The 14,378-nt window shown below is 47.6% G+C and overlaps 7 protein-coding genes across 7 annotated transcripts; 3 read left to right on the forward strand and 4 right to left on the reverse strand.

The window, feature by feature from the left end:
• Positions 1 to 224: 224 nt before the first annotated feature.
• Positions 225 to 2,213, forward strand: B0J16DRAFT_375045 (uncharacterized protein; the record flags this gene model as incomplete). Its single annotated transcript, XM_046130654.1, has 7 exons — positions 225 to 451; positions 510 to 523; positions 579 to 828; positions 878 to 946; positions 996 to 1,253; positions 1,305 to 1,838; positions 1,889 to 2,213. The coding sequence occupies 7 exons, from the start codon at positions 225 to 227 to the stop codon at positions 2,208 to 2,210; spliced, it is 1,674 nt and encodes a 557-aa protein (XP_045978460.1).
• A 515-nt stretch (positions 2,214 to 2,728) lies between these two features.
• B0J16DRAFT_348196 (uncharacterized protein) lies at positions 2,729 to 4,365 on the forward strand. The gene has a single exon (XM_046128693.1). The coding sequence runs from the start codon at positions 2,753 to 2,755 to the stop codon at positions 4,124 to 4,126; it is 1,374 nt and encodes a 457-aa protein (XP_045978461.1). The 5' UTR covers positions 2,729 to 2,752; the 3' UTR covers positions 4,127 to 4,365.
• Positions 4,366 to 5,942: 1,577 nt separating this feature from the next.
• On the reverse strand, positions 5,943 to 6,679 carry B0J16DRAFT_387947 (uncharacterized protein; the record flags this gene model as incomplete). The annotated part of the gene is made up of 2 exons (XM_046131707.1): positions 5,943 to 6,487; positions 6,538 to 6,679. 2 exons carry the CDS (start codon positions 6,677 to 6,679, stop codon positions 5,943 to 5,945), a joined length of 687 nt encoding a protein of 228 aa, XP_045978462.1.
• Positions 6,680 to 7,026: 347 nt separating this feature from the next.
• Positions 7,027 to 8,685, forward strand: B0J16DRAFT_387948 (uncharacterized protein; the record flags this gene model as incomplete). Its single annotated transcript, XM_046131708.1, has 4 exons — positions 7,027 to 7,689; positions 7,737 to 8,247; positions 8,303 to 8,535; positions 8,584 to 8,685. The coding sequence occupies 4 exons, from the start codon at positions 7,027 to 7,029 to the stop codon at positions 8,683 to 8,685; spliced, it is 1,509 nt and encodes a 502-aa protein (XP_045978463.1).
• Positions 8,686 to 9,149: 464 nt separating this feature from the next.
• Positions 9,150 to 11,153, reverse strand: B0J16DRAFT_375050 (heterokaryon incompatibility protein-domain-containing protein; the record flags this gene model as incomplete). The annotated part of the gene is made up of 1 exon (XM_046130655.1): positions 9,150 to 11,153. Exon 1 carries the CDS (start codon positions 11,142 to 11,144, stop codon positions 9,150 to 9,152), a length of 1,995 nt encoding a protein of 664 aa, XP_045978464.1. The 5' UTR covers positions 11,145 to 11,153.
• A 54-nt stretch (positions 11,154 to 11,207) lies between these two features.
• On the reverse strand, positions 11,208 to 12,301 carry B0J16DRAFT_348201 (uncharacterized protein). The gene has a single exon (XM_046128694.1). It carries the CDS (start codon positions 12,236 to 12,238, stop codon positions 11,498 to 11,500), a length of 741 nt encoding a protein of 246 aa, XP_045978465.1. The 5' UTR covers positions 12,239 to 12,301; the 3' UTR covers positions 11,208 to 11,497.
• A 144-nt stretch (positions 12,302 to 12,445) lies between these two features.
• On the reverse strand, positions 12,446 to 13,712 carry B0J16DRAFT_417697 (region-domain-containing protein; the record flags this gene model as incomplete). The annotated part of the gene is made up of 1 exon (XM_046133691.1): positions 12,446 to 13,712. Exon 1 carries the CDS (start codon positions 13,691 to 13,693, stop codon positions 12,446 to 12,448), a length of 1,248 nt encoding a protein of 415 aa, XP_045978466.1. The 5' UTR covers positions 13,694 to 13,712.
• Positions 13,713 to 14,378: the final 666 nt, after the last annotated feature.

Consider the following 14,378-nt stretch of genomic DNA (forward strand, 5'->3'; position numbering starts at 1 on the left):
CACACATCTGAAGCGCTTGGGAAATACGTGGGGCAATCTGGGCCATTATGCACACGGCAGTCGCTTTCAAAATGGGTATTTAGTCAAGGAAAACCAGGATAGAAACCTGTCAAATATCATTTCCGACTCTGCTCGTACATAAACTGATCTCAACTGGACCAACACTTTTCCTTGTTCTCCCTTCTTGTTTACTTTTTTCTCCTGCCAAGGGTCAAGCGAACAACATGTCCTCCACTCCAATCACCGGAGACCCTCTCCTCGAGCAGCCCGCTTTTACTCGCACGCGGAAGATGCGAGTGGTCTGTGTCGGTGCTGGGTTCTCTGGTCTGCTTGTTGCGCACAAGGTTCAACATGAGTTGAAGCTGGAAGATGAGGTTGATTTGACAATTTATGAGAGGAACCCCGATATTGGTGGGACTTGGTTTGAGAACACTTACCCTGGTGCCGCTTGGTGAGTTCTGATGTTCTGGAAGTGAGAAACAGCACTGACATCATTTCTTTGCTTGCAGCGATTTCCCCGCTCGTAAGTTTGGTGTCTGATCTAACAATTCCTACTCAAGCTCACTGATCCATTCTAGATGCTTACGTCTTCCCATTTGAAGGTAATCCTGACTGGAGCAAATTTTACGTTGGCCAAGAGGAGATTCATGATTATATCAAGCGCACGGCAGAGAAGTATAACCTGACCAAGTATATCCAGCTCAGCACGACCATCAAAGAGACAATCTGGGATGAGGCGTCTGGGAAATGGAAGATCAAGCTTGAACAAGGCGGTGAGATTAAAGAGGATGAGGCAGACTTTGTTATCAATGCATCTGGATTCTTGAAGTAAGTATTGTGATGCTAAATGCTCATGACTAGTACTGACTGAGGTCAGCAAGTGGAAGTGGCCCGATATCCCAGGTCTCTTTGACTTTAAGGGCAAACTTATGCACAGCGCAAATTGGTAATACACCCAAGCCTTTCTTTCCCGTTGCCTTCTAACGAGGACTTAGGGACAATTCGTACGACTGGAGGCGCAAGAGGGTAGCCGTCATCGGCAATGGAGCATCTGGAATTCAATGTGTTGCTTCTATGCAGCCCAAAGTTGAAAAGCTAGTCAACTACATGCGTCAGCCAACATGGATCTCCGTTAACTTCCTGAGCGAGAAAGCGCCCGATGGTGTCAATCGCGAGTACACGGAAGAACAGAAGCAGATCTGGAGAGACGACCCCCAGGCGTTCTATGAGTACAGGAGAGATCTTGAGAAGTCGTAGGTCAATTCCCTGAGTCTTTCAAAGGCGACTTTACTAACCAGCTGCAGCATCAACGCTTTCTTCTTTGTCATGTGTCTCGACCATCCCGCACAGCCATTCTACGAAGGTCTATGTAAAGAGCGTATGCATGAATCATTGAAGAATGATCCTCAACTTGAGAAACGAATGGCTCCTAAATTCAGACCTGGCTGCCGCCGTATTACACCAGGTGATGGATACCTGGAAGCTTTGCAAGAGGACAACTGCGAGGATTGCTGGGATCCTATTAAGCGCATTACTGAGAAGGGTATTGAGACTGAGAAAGGAGTTGAGGAATTTGACCTCATCGTCTGCGCTACTGGCTTCGACAGCTCGTGGCTACCTCAGTGGAAGCTGGTGGGTCGTGACGGCACTACTCTGGAAGATATGTGGAAGGAGGATCCTGAGGCCTTCTACGCTTCTATGGTCAGCCATATGCCCAACTACGCCATGATCAACGGACCCAATGCTGCTATTTCTCATGGTTCCGTAATTCAACAAATGTCTTGGACAGCAGACTTTATTCTCAAATGGGTCAAGCGCATGAACCGCCATCAGATCAAGTAAGTCCCTCTTTCACTGTCATCTTATTGGATTCTAACTAATATTCTAGGACTATTTGTGTCAAGGATGAGTCGGTGAAGGACTACAACGAGTACCAACAGGAGTTCCTCAAACGTACTGTTTGGTCAGGCGAGTGTCGCACTCTATACAAGAACGGTCGCGCACAAGGTCGCATCACGGGTGTCTATGGTGGCTCGGTGGTGCACTTCCAAAAAGGCTTGGAAGAGGTTGGAGGGGAGCATTTCGACCTGACTTGGAGGCACAGGAATCGCTTCATGTGCCTTGGTAATGGCACAGCTGAGACTGATGAGAATGGGTCCGGTGATCTTGCGCCTTACTTTGAAGCTAACGCTCCTGTTTCAAATAAGTAAGAGGCATAGATAATAATATTCTTCAAATACATAATAATTCTATAGAGAATGTTATTTATGAGTTCTACTATTATAAGTACCTTAGATAGTGACTAAGACTGGGCTAATTGGTCTATACCCTTTTTAGATGTGGAGCTATCAAGTTAGTTCCCACCGAGTTTGTGCGAATGGAAATCTTGGTTGATGCTTACATAGCATGCCCAAATCAACCTTGTGAAATATTACTACACTGGCAAGGCGATTAATCAGCCTTCGTCACGTCTTTAAAGGCTACATAAGACGCGCTGAGGCAAACTATTTGCAATTATTATCCTGTCTGACATTCCCGTAATTGACTATTACGGGCTGGCTACCCTAGACGCTGAGAAGATAGATTTGTACTAACTGTTAAGAAACTTGGTGGCCCCACTGAGGTGCCGTGCCGGAACTAAGATCTGCCGCTGACCAGATAAGATAAGATAAGAGCAGACAAGGCATTTTTTCCACCCCGCCCACAGCACGCAGGCCAGGCAGGTCACCCTCGTCGGTGGTTAGGTTTCAACATGACCAGCCCAAGGGCATCTCATGGCCCTTCCGCATCTGAAAAAACATCTATTCCTGAGCCTTATAACCACAATTCTCGAGCAGTCTGCAAACAACTGCGTCAAATTCACAAGGCATGTGGCCAGTGGCCTTGGGACTTTCTTCCTGGCCGGATACCCGAGGCGCTAGATAAACACATACTGGGACCCCTTGTTACGGCTGTTGAATTCGCATGCGATGATGAACATAATGTCACTCTATCGGAGTTGACCGAATGGCTAATGGGACAGAAGGGAGATTGGGTCTTGACATCAACGCATTCATCTAATGCGCTGGACTGGGTTATGTATACCTATGACAAGAGAGCAGAGAGGTGGAGATCCACCAATAATGGGATTGGTGGTGGGAGACCGTCTTCTCGAGCTAGCAAGAGGCAATACTCCAACGAGGAGGTGATACTTCCGCGACCGCCACGTCCAGATCAGCAGTCGCGTCAGAAGAAGCGTTGGGCAGAAACAAGATTGCCGACTGCTGAAGATGTCGCCGAGGTTGAGGCTCAATCTGAGCACGGCCCTGAGTCTGAGCCTGTTGCCCTGGCTGAGCCTGAACCCGAATCTGAGCTCGAGCTGGACCATGATATGGAGATGGATGTGGATGACAGCAACCCCAGCAGCGATGTTGATGAGAGCACAAACACAAACGAGAGGGTGGACCTGAGAGCACCTGATCACCAAACACTTGATGAAGGTTACCTAGTTCCATCCCCTCAAGAACGACTAACTATAAATCAGGAAGCCATCGCAGCTTCAGCTCGTCGTCTTGAAGTCGCTCGAAAAAATCTCAAAGAATACGAAGACGAGCTAGAGACCGAAAGGGAAGCCTTGCAAGCGATAAATGCCTCGCTATCTGAAGCATCGGAGACTCACGAAGCCGCTATACATAAATGGAGAGACGCCGTCCTGAAAGCAGATATAAAACAGAACGAACTCCAACAATTTCAAAACCTCGCCCAGTCTTTCTCGCGCGACACACAAGCCGCCTTGGAGCAACACAGCCAAAGCTTACGACAATTGAGCGACGAGGCAATCGACGTAGAGAAACATGCTGAAAGCGAGCTCCGAAGGCGGCGACGTGAATTCTGCATCCTTGAGGATAAGAAAGATACGAAGGAGGGCATTATCAAGAAAATCTCGGCACGGATCAGGCGATACCAGGACGATATTGACGCGGAGGAGGCGAAACATCAAAGGTTGCTCGCGGAGCACTATCTGGAGCTTTTGAGCAATGATATCATACAGGGAATTTCCATTGCTGATATATCATATGCGAAGATCCTAGAAATTAAACTGGAGCGTGATCAGAGAATTTGGTATGAGCAAAGACAGATGAGTTAGCATAATAGCGATTTCCTTATCCGTTACATTACAACTATATGCTGGTAGATAGACTGTTATACTTAATTTAAGGCACTGTTTAGGTAAAGGAACTTAACTGTACAGAGATCATCGATCCTTTATATAACAGCTATGCCTTTATGGAACGATTTATACTTGATAAGACAACCTAGATAGCGAATTCAGTATTGTTTGCGGACCGTAGTCTTTTTAATCCCAATTGAACCCTCTTATCTGCGCTACTTCACTTGTATTATGCACTAGGCCCTTGAAAAAGTATACTTAGTCTTAAAGGTTAAAGACCCTTTCCTTTCCCTCTTCTCTCTTTAGTCTTAGAAAGCTTAATGCAAGGTCTCCCCTTTGTACAATAACCCATTGGGACTTAACCCCTTACAGCTGCTTAGGCATGCAGTCGTAGAGTACAAATGCTATCACAATCCACACCGCTATAGCCTAGCTGGCGATCTCAGAAACTGGCCTATAACAGCTTCCAATGATGCAAAGATAAGACACGGCAAGTCCTCACGTCTCAAAGTTATGCGAGGAGTAATAAGACATAATCCATAATTTGTAACCAATCATAGGAAGAGTTCAATCAAGCCAGATTGCAAGGACACAATGTATTTCAAGTGCGTTGCCCCAGACCATCCACGGAGCAGTCACCCCAAAAGCATACACTTTTACGTACTCAATTCATTACAGGAAAACGAGAGCTATGAGATTCGCAGCTATACCTCTCGTCGCCGAGGTCATGACAGGCGTTGATACCGGCGCCCGCGCAACCGTATCGGGAGTATCTGCAGTCAAGAAAGTACCTGCGAAACTCATACCCATACCTCTTGTCGCCGAAGCCGTAACACCCATTAATAGTGGCGCTCGAACTGCCGCGGCAGTGACCGGTGAGAAGGAACCCACGAGAGTCATACCTATACCTCTTGTTTCTGAGGCTATAAAACTCGTTGGTAATGAGGCCCATACCACCGCAGCAGGATTATCCGCACTGGTCGGCGAGAAAGAGGCACCTTCAAGATTTATCGACAGTGTTGGAGAAAGCTGGAAGGATCGCGCAGAGAAGAACGTCATCACTCCTAGCATTCCAATTCTCGCAAACGTCGAGAAAGCAGGTGGAATGCTTATTGACATCGCTGGTCAAGGATTGAAAAACCAGGCAGAGAACAATGTCATCACTTCCAGTATTCCACTTCTCACCAACATCAACAATGTGGAACGAGATCCACAAAGCAGCAAGCACAAAGAAGGATGGTCGTCATTGGGCGAATACATCCCGGGAGTCGGTCATATCGCCGGGATCGTCAACTTAGTTACTGGCAACACTGACGGCCATAGATGCAGGCTCGGGGCAAAATGTATAATCGTGGCAAAATGTATGATCGGGGCTGTGAGTACAGCTGTTATGTCGTGTGCTACTATAGCTCTCAAGGCTTATGCTACTGCTTATGCTACTGCAGCTGTTAAGGCTGGTGCCTCTTCAGCTCTTAACGCTAGTACTACTATTGCCACAGGTGGTGTAGGTCTTGTCGGGGGTGCGGTTGCTAAAGGTGCTAGTGCTGCGTTGGGCAGTGTTACAACAGGCATCAAGACTGCGACGTTTAGCAAGCTGCCTTCTATTATGTAATATTCTATTCTATACGAGAATCCCTTGTTTTCTTGGTAGTTTCATACTTCGTTCTGCTATTGTGACAGAGGAAAGCTATGGGATATTAATAGTTAGATACTAAAGCAGATATTAGAAATGTCAGTTCAGATAACAGATACCGGTTCCTTACAATAACCGCAGCAGTTTATGCCACGTTTCTTAATTGCTATATGGATAATTGTTTTGTTGTGCTCCCCACTTCAGTTGATAGATTGTGTCTGATACTTTGTACTCCTGCAACGCCTTGATCGCGCCCTCCGCCGTCTCAGATACACTAAGTAGACCCTTGTTACCAGACTTCACAAAGCCCTCATCAGTCGCCTTATCCAACCACTGGATAATTCCATCCCAGTATCCCTCGATGTTGAGAAGCACCATGCCACGACTGTGAATTCCAAGTTGGATCCAGGTTGTAGTCTCGAAGATCTCCTCCATGGTTCCGAAGCCGCCACTAAGGCCAACGAAGCCACTACCCGGACCTCCAGCGAATACTTCCTCGGCCATAAGCTTCTTCCGTGTATGCATGTCCTTCACGAGGGTTGTTCGACCGAAGATAGTCTCATCGGGAACGTTTTTTGTGGTGCTATTTCGCTCGTGGGGTATCATGGCTTCGGGAATGATGCCGTGGACTGATTGAGGGCCATTGATGGAAACTAGAGTCTTGGCAACTTCGCCCATGAGGCCCACAGTACCGCCACCATAAACTATTCCTTGTCAGATGAGGCTCGAATATGAAGGATGGAATTGAACGGACCAAGATCGATGTTCTTAGCAGCCATTGCCCGGGCTAGGTTGCGGGCGGCTTCCATGTGAGTTGGACTAGCTCCAGGGCTGGCGCCGCAGTAGACACATATCTTGGTGCGCGCCGTCGTGTTGGTAGAAGTAGTGTGCGTCATTCTGGAAGATGCTCGGAATGATGACGAAATAAATACCAATTGGCGATTGAGAAGATGCGATTTGAATGGTGAAGCGACTCTCATGGTAGGGTTGTGGGCTTGTTATATAGATTAAGTCTTGAAGATGTTTGTCTCCAGTCGTCGGCCGAGATGAAAGATGACTCTGGCCCAATTCCAATGTTAGAGACGGCATCTCGGCCGGGCTGACTAAGTTGACCAACCAATCGTTAAGCGCTCGTCTTATCAATTTCCGCCTCTAGCCTGTTACGACCGATAAGAGGACGTCATATCTCGGCCGTGTTGGAAAATCTCGCCCGCCCGTATGACAACCAGCGAAAGAGGCCATCATGACAGGACCCAAACCCGCACGTCGCAGTCAAAGATCAGTCCAGACATGCACAAACTGTGCACGTAGAAAAATCCGATGTTCAAAAACCCTCCCCTGTGCGACATGCGTGCGACTGAATAAAGTCGCATCTTGCCAGCGAGAAAAGGTCGCAGTGGTTACAAGGCGATCTCTGCAACGGAACCCTACTCCCGCATCAGCATCCTCTACCGAACGGACCGAACGGACCGAAGCGGAACACAGCCAGACAACACCGAGTCCTTATGTCCCTGCTACGACCACAATCTCAAACGCCCAAGAGGCTGTCCCACAAATCAACGACCAGATTCTAGAACAGCTTCTGGCCTCTTTATCTTCGCCTGAGTCACGGTTGACGAATGAAGCAGCCGCAACCCTAGAGTTTCTCACCCATGGTCGGCGAAATGTCTTGAATCAGTTCATAGGTCGGGAAACTGTTCCAATAACGCCAGTCAGTACTGTGCAGAGTTGGGATATCTTCTTTTCAATTGAAGATGCCCGAAGAATTCTACAACTTCACGAGACGCACTTGGTCTGGATGCACAATGTGGTTCACATGCCGACTTTTCTCAATGAATTTGAAGACAATGTGCTTAAACCTGAATGCGAGAAGAGTTGGGTGGCACTCTACTATGCTTTACTCTCGGTAAAGTCTTGCGATTCATGCTACGCTCACGGCTAACACTTTTCAAGCAAACTCTTCACCACATTGATCGTGACTATCTTCCTCAAGTCAGCCAAGAAGCATCTCGTGCTTTGTTCGACAAGAGCATAGAAACATTGTATCAAGCCGGATTCATGGATCACCACAGAGTAACATCCGTCCAAACCATTTGCCTACTGGTACAAGTAGCACACAACTTCAACAAGTCAGATCTTATCTGCGTTTTGGTTTCCAGTGGTATTCGAATCGCCCAATGCCTCAACCTACATCGATTGGGACCGGATCCGATCATCAGCTCTGGTAATGTACAAGATACTGTGGATCGAGAGGTGAAGAAACGGGTGTGGTGGTTTCTTGTTCGCTACGATTGGCTTCAGATACCTTTCCAAAATACGTGTCAGATCCATATGTCTCAATTCGACACTCCCATGCCAGTTAGTTTTCATGACGATATGGGCAGAATGGTTGCAGATGGCAATGTTAATGCACAACCTGCCGACAGTTATACGATAACTACCTGGACAAGGTGCCTTCACGAACGTGGGTATTTTCTTTGATCTGGCATCGCAAGTTGGCGACTAACGATCATGTATAGTATCTATTCTGATGTGGCATCATCAAGACCGCAAGACTCGGACACACAATCCAACAGACATCTCAATGCGATACGAAGAAGTCATCCGAGCTGACAACGAGCTCAAAGATCTATATTCGTCTTGGCCACAAAGCTTCCGCGACACCAACACTATCCCTAGTAGCCATCCCTCCAAAGATGGTTTGCCAACCGAGCTTATGCCCGCCATGATTTTGATGAGCACCGCACAAAAGGTACGTCTTCATATTACAGTGATGGATCCGTGACTAAGAACGCTTTAGATATTTACCGTCCATCGTGAGTTCCAGCTATCATGCTTTCGCGACCGACGATTCGCTTTCTCTCAGGTAAGACGTCCTCAAGCCATGCCGGAACTCAACTAAATAGTCCCATAGCTTTCATGCGTCACAATAGCAGAACGAAGTATCGAAGCATTCCAAAAGTGGCCCGATTGTCTCGAAGCGCGCATCTGCCGAAGAATGTGGACGACACTCTCATACGTCATTAGTTGCTGCATTACTCTCTGTTTCGCCTCGCTGTTCAAAGCACAGAATAAGCTTACACACGACTTTGACAGGATTCACGGCTATGTCAAGTGGGGTAAGGAATTCATTGCCAAAGAGGAACAGACAAGTTCCATCGCCCGCCGAGGTGTCAGGTTACTCACAGCTATAATGGGTTTGGAGCAGTCATTACAGTTCTCGGTTGATATTGAAGCTGATATCGGGGATACTATACGCCATGTGGCGCTAGCGGACGAGAATAGTGCGGAGGCTGAGGGCTACCAGATTGTATTTCCATATGGGCAGGAGCTATGGGAGAGTCTCATGTAAATTGAAACGATTTCCTAGCCCAAGATAATTCTCTCTCGTACTGGGTTGTTTATCTCCCAGTCTTCCTTCATAACACGTCCACAGCCAGCTCTATATGCAATGCCGTTCTCATCGTGTTGCACCCAGAGGATGTTATAAAATTCATACTCCTCATCATCACTGTACTTTTCCTTGCTAAGTTCAAGGATTTCGTTATAATCTCCCACAGCAAGTACCCTGTAGTTCTCTTCTCCCCTGTGAGACAATTCCGGAGAGCTACCCACCCAGCGATCATTCTCGTCATATTCAGCTCTGAATGGCTTAGGATTGTAGTACCTACTTCTCCGGAAGACCTTCTCTTCGAAGCAGTCTCCGAGGTCTTTCCCACTTGCAGTACCCTGTGACATAGCGACGATCGTCATCTTGCCTTGTGCTACAACTGCTGTGCTGTCGGTAATGCGAAGCAAGCCCGAGAATCTCCCTATTGAATCTTGCAGTACCACGACTTTGGGCATCTCATTCAAAGGCTTTTCGGATAAGACGGGGTTAACAGAAGAGTCCATAAATGCTGTCCGCTTCGTCACATATGGCTTAATGCGGATCTCCAGAGTTGCGGCGGGGAAAAGGGTTGTGCATGACGTCCAGGCTGTTATAAGACTTGATGTAAGCGGCAGATACTTTCCATTGGGTGATGGCGGCGACGGCCCTTGAGTCAGGTCTTCACCTTGCTGGTCTGCGTGCTCAAGGTCAGGGCTCGTGCATTCCCAATTGGTTGTGCTTTTCAGTCTCCACGAACTCGACGCATCCTCCCGATACGGGCCAGGTTTGTTGATGTTCATGGCGGCTTGAAAGACCTTGGGGTCAACAAAGCACTGCCAGCCACACCATGCCCAAGACGGGAGTGTAGATCTGCGGGTCGATGGCCCAGTTCTTCCCTTGCACCCATCGAAAAGCTTGCAGGAATTTTCCATCGGAGGATCAGGACTAGTATAGCGACACTTCAGAGGTTGCCAAAGAAGCGCATGGTCGAGATATACGCGAGGCAGGCCAAAGATAAAGCCATCAGGATACGCTGGCTGCAAACGGTTAAGAACGCCGAGACAGGCGTACAGACCATCTTCTTGATGTGATAGCTCTCTTCCATTATAAGGACAGATTAGGTCTGCGTAGAGACTGAAGTCGGGCCATGACGGCGTCTCCATATGTCTGATAAATAGCGAGGTAGATGGATCTGAGGTATCTTTTCCATGCAGGTCGCCCGCTTCCCGTTGACCTGGTCGAAGCTGATCTGAATCCCACACTGCACCTTCGCATTGCCAAAAGATAAGATATCCCAGGAAGAACACAGCCCTTCTGCTAAGGATATGCTCCTGGTATGTCCAAGCCCTCGTTGCCCAGTCCGATCTTGCCAATGCTTGATAGTAGGTACGAACGACTTTATGTGCAGGTCGGCCCTTCATTCTCAATGCTTTTACTTCAGTGGTTTGAATGGAATCTTCTGGACTGAGATATAATCCAAAATCTGCTGCAGCAACAATCGTAAGGGCGGCTCCAGAGTAGATTCGATCCATGTCCATGAACTCAGTAGCCTTATGTGGATCATCTTGGACGATGCAAAGTCTATCCACCCACAAATATCGTGTTCCGATAGCAGCTGTTAATTCAATGGCATCTACAATTGCTTTGGATAGCTGGTGTATGTGTTGGTTCAACGAGTTGGCTGAGGTCAATGAGTCGATGTTGTTTCCCAGCAGTTCCAGTCTTTCCCTCTCATTTGAGTCGTCGGCCCAAGTGTAGCTGAGGGCGTAGTATTCGCCTTCAACCGTTCCTCGAACTACGCATCGGTTTTGTACGTCAATAAGCCAAGACGGACGCCAACTTTCCTTCTTCGATAGGCCCCCATTGTTGGAGATTGCTCCATGCTGAGAGCTAATGCAGGTTGTGGTGTGGCAACTGAGGCAGGTAGACAGCCAATCCCTGATTGTTAACGCAGTAACGGGACTCGTTTCGGCAGCAGGAGCGTGAGACATTTAAGGATGAAATTAAACCTCGAGATAATGCAGTGGCGAAATTTCAGGTGGATGAGTATGTATGGAAGTTCATCGTTTTTACAGCTTATAAATGGGCAAATGATAGTTACACGAAGGATCTTTGTCCCGTCTTATGTGCGATTATCTAAGCACGCTAGTCTGTTTTAGGGTAGATTTGTGTCATGATACCCTCTTTATATGCAGCGCAACGTGGTTGTGTCTGGAGCAATGAAATAATGGAAGAATATTATATCATCTCTCTCGTTGTCACTATGCCATGCACTTCCAATCACAAGAACCTGTTAGCAGCATGTATAGATTGTTCGATCTCAACACTCTGGTGATCCGGCATTTTATGGCCACAGAGCTGTCTTGGTCCATTCGGAAATAGCTTGGTCCCAGAAATATTTGGTTCGTTGGTGGAGGCGATCGTCAGAAGCTTGCCAAAACTCAACCATGTCGGGCTGAACTGCATATACCACCCATCCCTTCGAGCTTATTTTTTCCTCTCCATCCTCTTGCGCTAGCAAAGCCTCTTTCAGTCGCTTTTCCACCAATTCAGGATCATCCAATGGTTGGCTTTGCTTCGAGATCATTGCAGTCACCTTGGCTTTAGGAGAGCGAGCTGCGAAATCCTTGTCGCATTCATCTCGAGGCAAGGACGTGGTTTTCCCGCGCAAGCGGATTTGACGGCCTAGTTTGGGCCAGTAGAAAGTAAGAGCAACGTTATTGTTAGCCGCGATTTGTCGTCCATTAGGGCTCTCGGCCTTGAAAGCAAAATGCCATCCGCGATCGTCAATATTCTTGAGGATAAGGACGCGTGCATCAGGTCGGCCTTCAGGATCAGTCGTTGAGAGTGTGACAGCATGTGGCTCTGGAACGTCATGGGTTATGGCTTCGTCTAGCCACGCTTCGAAGGCTTGTTGCGGGGTTTCAGGGAATGAGTCAAAGCTCATTTTGGGATGCGACGATCCCTGCAGTACAGGGAGAGCGCGAAGTTTAGATTGGAGGGTGTTGGTTGCCATTTTATCAGCTCGGGATGCTTGGGATATTCGTCTTGGTGGAAGGGTCAGTATCGGGTTGAGAATCCGCATTGGTGATTGACATCTCAGGTTTGAACGCGGAGGGATGCGGTATTAAATATGCATCAATTGACTGGTCGAATCAAATTGTTCAGTGAATGAGTAATAGGTCTGAGAGTGTAATCCGACATCGGATATTGCCAGCTACTTCCAGCTATTCCCGCGATAAGCAATTGACGTTGAGCATAGCAATGGTATTTGTATAATTGTATTTATATATCAAGAGTTTATTCTCTCGAAGCTAAAGTTCCATGTGCCCTTCTTACTCGCAGTGTCATCCGAAGACCCTTTAATCCCGACGTGCTGCAAAACGCTCGGCACAATAGCGTACTTCTTCAAGTCGTGCTTGTCGGCGAACTCCTCAATGAGAGAGTCGCCTGCGATATCTCCCGACGCTGTATAAAGGCTCTCTTCCAATGCAGGGAGATGCTGAGTTGGTATGACAAGGCCTTGTGCGCAGCAGCCATAGTTCTGCATTTCTCGAACGCCTTCTATGTAAGGGTCCACCATCAGTCTTCCAGCCAGGAAGTAGAGAATAATAAACGAAGCCGTCCAGAATGTTATGTGTCCAAGGTTATGCCTGTGGGTATTGAGATGAAACGTCGACCATCGACGTAGGTCTGCTGCGACGATAACAAAATAGATAAACAAGACCATACTGTAGAAGACCAGCGACCGGAAAAGGTATATTGGCCACTCCTCGGAGTTCCAGCCAAGGTATGTTTCCGAGTAGAATAGTCGAAGATATAGCCAGTTCGCAGAGTCTTCGCTTTGTTCGAGGTGTTCTAGGCCACTGGATAGTTTGTCAAGCCAGTATCGGGCTGCAACGACATCGTCTTCGACTAGGACAAAGTAATCTGCCTCTGTTCTACGGCAGTTTGCGATCAGGCTTGCGTAGTCGCGGTGTATTCGGTCGTTTCGTACCAGGGTCTTGTCTTGTTTCGATGCGATCGGTTCTGTCTTGCGGTATTTACTCGATGACGTTGACTCAGAAGTGTCATTGTAGACGAGGACCTCATCGGTTAATCGTTCGAGCCACGTCTGGCCAAACGCGGGATGTTGTGTCGGGTCATCGTCTGCGAGTAACACGATAACATGCAAAGACCTTCTCTGGCTAGCATCGAGGCCTTCTAACAGAGATCCAAGTGTCTTTGGCAAGAAGTGCTGCTTTGCCCGAGCAACGCTAGGTATTCCGACGCACAGCCGGCTCCCTCGGTCTTGTGTATCGACATCGTGGTATATAGAGCTAATATTGAACGACTCGTCGGCATGGTTGACAATGTCGATGAGATTTTCTGCCTCTCTTTCTCGATGATCGGTATATCGCGTTTCGTATGCTCGGTGTGGGTCGTAGAAGAAAGATGAAGGATCGGAGTAGGCATATCGCCTGCAAAGCTGGAATAGAAACAGCCATATAGTGCCCAAAACGGCATATGTAATAGTTATTCGATTGCGTCCTACAAGCATGGTTGCGGTTATGCCAAGATATCTGATGGCTTGGGACATTAACCACAATTATTTAGAGGCGTTCTTATGCCCGAATCTAAAACGCTCACGTCTACGAGGCTGTGCTCCGGGATGCTGAGTTGAGAGGCATCTAGCGTCGGCCGCCGCGTGGATTATTTTTCATCAGGATCGACACCTCGGGGACCATCTTGAGGCTTGGCACATGTATTGACAATGCGTCAATACGAGTAAGCGGATCTTGTATAATACGACCGTGGATGAGATTTCTGTGAAATTCAAGTTCTACTGCATTGAACCACGATACCAATGTGTCTTCAAACAAATGGCAGGAACTACATCTTCTTCTCATAACGGCCAACGCATACAAAGACTTATTGTTGGACTTCCCTCAAAGCTACTTATTTAATGAGTAATGTTCTCTTTAAAGTCATTGGCCATTCCCATCCGTCCTCGAACCCAGTCAAGACGCGCAGGATGCTCAAACAGCTGAATAGGCCCGGCTTCCTGTAGCGAGCTCCACTGGCACGTCACTTCGCTAAAAAAATTAAAAAAAAAAAAAAAAAAGTTGTCAAACTCATCAACTTTCGAGGGAAAGCTTCGTCTGTCTCCATTAAAATGAACGCACTGTCAGTACAAACATATTGGGGAAGAATTCTTCGAAACGGAATTCGTATTTACACTGACG

The sequence above is a fragment of the Fusarium flagelliforme genome (assembly GCF_020744385.1).
Source record: "Fusarium flagelliforme strain FIESC 12 MPI-CAGE-AA-0113 chromosome Unknown B0J16scaffold_7, whole genome shotgun sequence".
In the NCBI taxonomy this organism is placed as follows: Eukaryota; Fungi; Ascomycota; class Sordariomycetes; order Hypocreales; family Nectriaceae; genus Fusarium; species Fusarium flagelliforme.

Bases quoted from the DNA above. Each gene is read 5' to 3' on its own strand.
- B0J16DRAFT_348196 (XM_046128693.1), top strand. From the start codon at position 2,753: ATGACCAGCCCAAGGGCATCTCATGGCCCTTCCGCATCTGAAAAAACA.
- B0J16DRAFT_348201 (XM_046128694.1), bottom strand. From the start codon at position 12,238: ATGCGGATTCTCAACCCGATACTGACCCTTCCACCAAGACGAATATCC.